At 35.8% G+C, this 7,093-nt stretch overlaps 1 protein-coding gene across 1 annotated transcript; it reads right to left on the bottom strand.

The window, feature by feature from the left end:
* Positions 1-292: 292 nt before the first annotated feature.
* On the bottom strand, positions 293-3,876 carry LOC126080334 (olfactory receptor 10AG1-like). The gene is made up of 2 exons (XM_049891586.1): positions 2,892-3,876; positions 293-315 (listed from the first exon to the last, which is right to left on the bottom strand). The coding sequence occupies exons 1-2, from the start codon at positions 3,874-3,876 to the stop codon at positions 293-295; spliced, it is 1,008 nt and encodes a 335-aa protein (XP_049747543.1).
* Positions 3,877-7,093: the final 3,217 nt, after the last annotated feature.

Raw genomic sequence — 7,093 nt, 5'->3', positions numbered from 1 at the left:
GAAATTGCTTGCTCGTATTCCCTGTCCCTGGTCACTGATGGCTGTGGTCCAAGATGGCAAAGCTATGCTGTCTTAGTTGGCAGGGGAGCTCTACTCCATATCTCTGTTTCCCTTCAACTTCTTCCATTCAATATTTGATTTAGTTCTTTATCCCTTCATTTGTTGCTTAGAGTTCCCAGACTGACATTTGTATCTGCTTTGCTTAGTTTTTCCAGTCTTTGCTGTAGAGCGATGGTATAATGCATCTGTCTAGAGTGCCATATTAGTTTCACCTCCAGTATTTAATATTTTTCTAATTTATTTTCACTTTGTTGTTTTTGGAATTTATTAAAATTATCTTTGTCAAAGAGCACATGAATAAATTTTTATAAATATTTTATTGGTACAGGAAAAGAAATATATGCCAGTTCCTAAGTATACCACTTACATGATCTCTGAACATCATAAAATTATTTTTAAAGTTTTTATCTTCTTGATTTGACAAGTACTGGAAATCATGTTAGTATTGTTATAAATTTTGAATTTATATTTTTATCTTTTTTATTTGCTAGATACTGAAAAATCCTTCATTAATTCAATATTTTTTACATTTTCTCTTTCTTTTTTTGTTTCAAAGATTGTCTATTTTTCATCATTCAAGCTCATTCATTTATTTTTAACTATGTTCATTCTTGTAATCTCAAATTTGTTGAACTCTATCGTTATATGCCTTTTATTTATTTTTCAAGGAGTGACCATAGATATTATATATTTTGAGTCTTTTTAGATGATAAACACACACACTTATGTTTTTTCACAAATAAAAGACATCTTGGTTGATATTGAAGTTTATTTGCTAGATGCTAGATTCTTAAGACATCTACTAGCAAGAAGAAAGAAAGAAATGGAAATATTTTCTTTGATTTTTCTTATGTTATTTTCAGAATGAATATTGATTATTGCTTCCTGTGATATGCCAGTTACCTTGTCATTGTAGTAAATTCAAACTATACCAAAAAATGTAAAAATAAATCACAAATCATTTGAAATCTTGCCGCTGTGAATAAGCCAATATTTCCTTCTAATCCACACTCATCCAAATACTGTTCATATACGTATCCATGCATATCCACTACTGACATGCAAATGTAAATAATTGAATGGTAGAATGGTATTATGGGTTGTCATCTTGCATTATAGAGAACCCTGATGTGCAGTGGTTAAGCACTGAGTTGCTACCTGAGAGGATAGTGGTTCAACCTACCAGCAGGTCCACAGGTGAAAGATGTAGGAGCTTCTCCAGTAAAAGCTTACAGTCTTGGAAAACCTGTGGTGCAGTTCTACTCTGTCTTATAGGGTAGCTATAGTCAGAATTGAGTCATTGGCAATTTTTTTTTAAGGGTTTATCTTTCATTGTTTTACAAAAATTAGGTAATGTTTTATAAATATATTTTAATTTCTTTTGCATGTCAGTTCATACTTGGAATATCTTCACAACAGCTCTACTAAAATCTTAAATGGGCTCTATACTTTCATGGTATAGATGTACTCCAGGGTCTTAACACAATCTCTGATTCCATTTTCTTCTAATTTGTTTTCTCACTATAAATTTTGTGCTAAATATTCCTCAAAAACTGCATATTCACAATAGTTATTTTTGTACATGTGTTGTTATTTCTTTCAGATGGGCTGTCCTTTAATCAGTTTATAGAGCAAAAGGGTTAATGTTTTGTTTTGTCTCCACAAAGAAAAAAATGCTAAATCACTGTCCAAAAGGCATGCAAGAATAGACTAGAAGAATGATGAATTAGTGGAGACCTGGCAGGGTACACAAGTCATTCCTGATGACTTGAATTAAAGTACTTTAATGAAAGGGCTGGAAACCCTGGTGGCATAGTGGTTAAGTGCCACAGCTGCTAACCAAAGGGTCGGCGGTTCAAATCTGCCCGGTGCTCCTTGGAAACTCTACAGGGCACTTCTACTCTGTCCTATAGGGTTGCTATGAGTTGGAATTGATTCGATGGCACTGGGTTTGTTTTTTTGTTGTTTTTTTTGGTTAATGGAAGTGCTATTTACATGGGTGTGGTTAGATTACCTGGAGAATACCAGATCCTTGCAAGTGTAGATAGATATTATAAAACCAAGGCCTGAAGCTAAAAGGGGAGGAAATAATGTTACCAGAGAATGGTGAGGAGTGGAACCATAGATGCAGCAACACTCTGCAGTATCTGTAGTCTTTAAGGGACATGGGCAGAGAAAAGGTATAGAAGCAGAGAAAATACACAGGGAAAACCCCAAATTCTCCCCAGCTCCCAACTTCTTAGCTACTGTTGGTGTTGCTAATTGGACTAATCCAAACAGAGCAGCAGAGAAAGGCAGCAAATGCATCTGCAGTGAAATATAAGAAAAAATTGTCACTGAACATGACCCTAATTCCTAATTAAACAACACATTCAATTATCTTTCATCGTGTTATTCAAACAATCTCTTCCCTCACTTGTTCACAGTCAGAGGAACGGTTGATCTTCAAGATTAGATTTTTGAACTTCAGTTAATTTGTGGTTTCATTACACAAAAGTATTAACTCTTTGGAACAAAGGGCCCTTAACATAATATGAGACTGTTAGCACACCATTGATTATTTCTATTTAGGAATGTAGAAACAAAACTAGAAGATTTTTCCTGTTGTATCTACATTACAAAACCCAAAACCCAAACCAAAGCCACTGCCGTTGAGTTGATTCCAACTCATAGCAACTGTACAGGACAGGGTAGAACTGCCCCATAGAGTTTCCAAGGATTGCCTGGTGGATTTGAACTGCCGAACTCTTCGTTAGCAGCCGTAGCACTTAACCATTATGCCACCAGGTTTCTGTTATTTCAAGTCACTGCTTCAAGTTAGTAATTAAGTAGTAATTTCTTCAGTGCCACCATGACATCTTTGTTCCTCAGACTATATATGATGGGATTCATCATTGGTGTCAAAATTGTGTAGAAAAGAGAAAGGAACTTCCTCAGTCCTTCAGATTTATTTGATGCGGGCTGTAAATAATTGATAGCAGCTGTTCCATAGAATAAGACTACAACTGTCAGATGAGAAGAGCAGGTGGAGAAGGCTTTGGCCCTCCCTCTGGCTGAGGACAATTTCAGAATACTGGAGATAATTTTGCCATAGGAGGCAACGATCGACAGAAATGGAACCATTAAAAACAACACAGAAAATATATAGACTGCTATCTCATTTACAAATGTGTCCCCACAAGCAAGTTTTAGTATTGGGGGGATGTCACAGAAGAAATGATTAATTGTGCTAGACCCACAAAAGGACAAAGAGAAAATTTGACATGTTTGTCCAATTTCGACTGGAATTCCACTGATCCAGGAGCCAGCCACCAGCTGGATACAGACTTTGTGGTTCATTACTAGAGAATAGTTCAGAGGGTTACAAATGGCCACATAGCGGTCATATGCCATCACTGTCAGGAGCAAACACTCTGTGCCTCCAAACATAAGAACAAAATACATTTGCGTAGCACAGGGCAGAAAGTAAATATTTCCCTTCTGGGTCCAGATATCCCTGAGCATTCTTGGGATAGTGACTGTTACATAACATATTTCCAAGAAGGAAAAATTGGCAAGAAAAAAATACATGGGATTCTGGAGAGTAGGATCAATTCTTGTTATCAGTATTATGATGCTATTGCCCAACAAAATCATCAGATATATGACAAAAAATATCCCAAAGAGAATCCGCTGAAGATTGGGTATATCAGAAAACCCCATGAGTGTAAACTCTGTAACTGTAGTAGTATTTGATTTTTCTGCTTTTGATTTGCTTTCCATCTGTGGATATGGTAAATTCAAGATGATTAATTTAATCACAGTTTTTAAAAGCATTTTCACTTCTGTTAATTGGGTACCTGCATGTGTAGAGCTACTTATCTCTTAAATTAACTCGATCAACACATTGCTCCATTTCTAGGGAATATGATTTAAAACTTCAGCAATGAACTGATATGCTATTAAAGAAATTCAACAAATAAAATCCTGGTATATTTTATTAAACTTGGATTGTAATGACACCAGAGATATTGAGAAATGCACACTGTTATTTAGAGCATATTTTCAGGAAAGAGCCATGATTATTTTACCCCAATAAGAATGTATCATTTTCTATTGCTTAATCTCAGTTCATGAATATTTTCTGTATAGATATCCCTATTCCGACTTCTCTGAAGTCAAAATTTTTCTTTAAATTTTTTTTCTTAATTCTTTGCTGAAAATTAGTTTTAAGACTTTCCTTTTGTAAGACTCAGTTTTCTTAAACCAGTCCTTTGTTTCTGTGTTAATAAATGCGTACATTTTTATTTTATCTTCTGTATTTCTTCCATCACTCATACAAAAAAAAAAATTGCCTTTTAACATCTTTTTTCAGTTTATGGTAAATGTTAAGTTACCTGTATTTCAGTTAGAAATATGACCCACTCTTCCTTACAACCAAATCTAACTCGGTCTGCCTCGTCCCCTTTGTAGTAATTTTTCTTTAAACCAATTATTATTCACTCCGGCCATGCATGAGGAAAGAGTGTGTGAATGAGACTGGACAAAAACACAATCTTCTTGCTTCACTCTATATTAATGTCCTCAGATAAATAGTCACTGGACACTACTTGACAATTCACATGACACTTATTTAATATTTACTCTCAACTTTTCAAAACAATTATTCTTCATTTTCTTGTCTCCTCAAACTTACTACGCCCCACTCCACCTTTTATTCCAATCAGCTGATGATTTTGACTTAATAACTTCCAATGTAAAGGTGATCAGACAAGCATTCACTTATATTTTCTTATATCTATTAGTACTAGTTATCAAAATGAACATACAGGAATCACACCTATTTCTCATTTATTGACTATCTCATTATATAACATTTCTCATTTACAACAATTTTAAAAAATCTACTATCCACTCTTTGCCCGTTAATGAGATGGCAGGCATAGCAACAAAGGCTGAGGAGCAACCCCTCCCTAGAGGCAGTCTCTGGAAGATCTCAGGGTGTTAGACCATGCTGCCCCTCACCCTCCAACCTTCCTGCCTGTGGGGGTGTGATGTCCAACTGTAGCATGGGGCTGGCCTTCTCTGTGGCAATGGCCTCCAGGCAGCCATGCAGGCAGCATCAAGTGTTGCACTGATGAGTACATCAGTAAATCCTAGCTGTTATTATTTCTATGATCATATTTTCTAATTAAAAAAAAAAAATCAGACAAACAGAAGTCTGAAAACAGAAAAAAAAATCCTCCATTTTTTGCATAATGCCGATTCTTGCATAATGACCTGGTATTTAGAAACCAACCGAGTTGATAAATGAGGAGTGGGTGTATTTTATTAAAAATAATAAATACTGCTGTTATAATCCTTTGCCATGCATTTAATTTTATTTATAATTTGGAAAGTTAGAGGGCTGTATGTGTTACCCTAAGTAGTTAACTCATTTTCAAATACAGTTTTTTGCAGAATTTCATGTTTTTTGTTTTATTAGTTGCATCTTGATCTTCAAATTAAAAAAAAAAAAACCTTATATAAAATAACCCAACAATATAATAACACCTTACCTTTAAAGATTGCATAAAGCTGCCTAGGAGAGTCTAGGAGTATTGTTAATATATATTCTTTTTAAGATTTTCACTTTTTTTTTTTTAGTCTCAAGAAGTCACTTGGATTGTACAACAGCCTTTGCTTGCTTTTAAACACAAAGTGCTCTTAAAAAGGAAAGAGTTGCACTCACCCTGGGGGAAATCTCTCTTGTGTATCTGCTTAATTTCTAGCAGAAAGCTTGTGTCTGGCAATCGGTGTGCTCTATTTTTCAAAAGAATTTTCTCTGAATAGAGCTGACTTTTTCTGCAGCCCCTTTTTGGCATAAAGGCTAAGCAAACTTATTTTCCAGGATATAGAGAGAGTGCTTGGAGGATTAATACTACTTACTCTCTAGCACTGCTTTCATGGAAAAAGTTCATCTTTCTAGCTATTGCATTTCAGACCCTGGACAATTGATGTGAATTGGACTTCCTCATTCTTACAACTGTAACTCATACAGATGGGTCTTTAGGAAAACATGTCATATCTTTTGTCACATGAACATGCTACCCTTAGTCTCTTCACTGTAATGGGTGCTGAGATTCCATTCTGTTTATTTCTTTTGTGTGTGTGTGTGCTATAGGGGAAATTTACAGCTCAAGTTAATTTCTTATTCAAAAATTTATACGTACATTGTTTTGTGACATTAGTTACAATTCCCACAATGTGACAGCATGCTTCCCCTTTCCACTCTGGATTCCCTATGTCCATTCATCCAGTTCCTTTCCATTTCTGCCTGCTCTTCCTGTTTCTGGGCAGGAGCTGCCCATTTGGTCTCATGTATTTGATTGAACTAAGAAGCACATTCCCCACATGTGTTATTTTTTGATTTATAGGCCTGTCTCCCCCACACTTCTGTCAGTTTGTCATATTTCGGGGGGCTTGTGTGTTGCTGTGATGATGGAAGTATGCCACCAGTATTCAACTACCAGCAGGGTAGCCCACGATGGAAAGATTTTAGCTGAGCTTCCTTACTAAGACAGACTAGGGTAAAGGACCCCATGGTCTACTTCTGAAAGGAATTAGCCAGTGAGAAACTTGTGAATAGCAGCAGAACATTGTCTGATATAGTGCTAGAAGGTGACCCCCCAGGTTGGAAGGCACTCAAAAGACAACTGGGGAAAAGGTATCTCCTCAAAGTAGAGTCGACCTTAATGATTTGGATGAAGTCAAGCTTTCGGAACCTTCGTTTACTGATGTGGCATGACTCAAAATGAGAAGAAACAGCTAAAAACATCCATTAAAATTCAGAACATGAATTGTACTAAGTATGAATCTAGGACAATTGGAAATCATCAAAAATGAAATGGAACACATAAACATCAGTATCCTAGGCATTAGTGAGAAGAAATGGACTGAGATGGGCCATTTTGAATCAGACAATCATAGGGTCTACTATTCTAGGAATGACAACTTGAAGAAGAATGGCGTTGCATTTGTAGTCAAAAAGAACATTTCAAGATCTATCCTGAAG

Source organism: Elephas maximus, chromosome 7 (assembly GCF_024166365.1).
Source record: "Elephas maximus indicus isolate mEleMax1 chromosome 7, mEleMax1 primary haplotype, whole genome shotgun sequence".
NCBI lineage: Eukaryota > Metazoa > Chordata > Mammalia > Proboscidea > Elephantidae > Elephas > Elephas maximus.
Note: the sequence above shows the minus strand (reverse complement) of the source record. Positions and strands in the feature narration are given on the sequence as shown.

What these genes read in the sequence shown, in the direction of transcription:
- LOC126080334 (XM_049891586.1), bottom strand. Translation starts at nt 3,876, where the DNA reads ATGCTTTTAAAAACTGTGATTAAATTAATCATCTTGAATTTACCATAT. An exon ending in GGTGGCACTGAAGAAATTAC is followed by an intron (nt 316 to 2,891) that starts TACTTAATTACT and finishes TAAATTCCAAAA; the next exon opens with ACAACAAAGTGAAAATAAAT.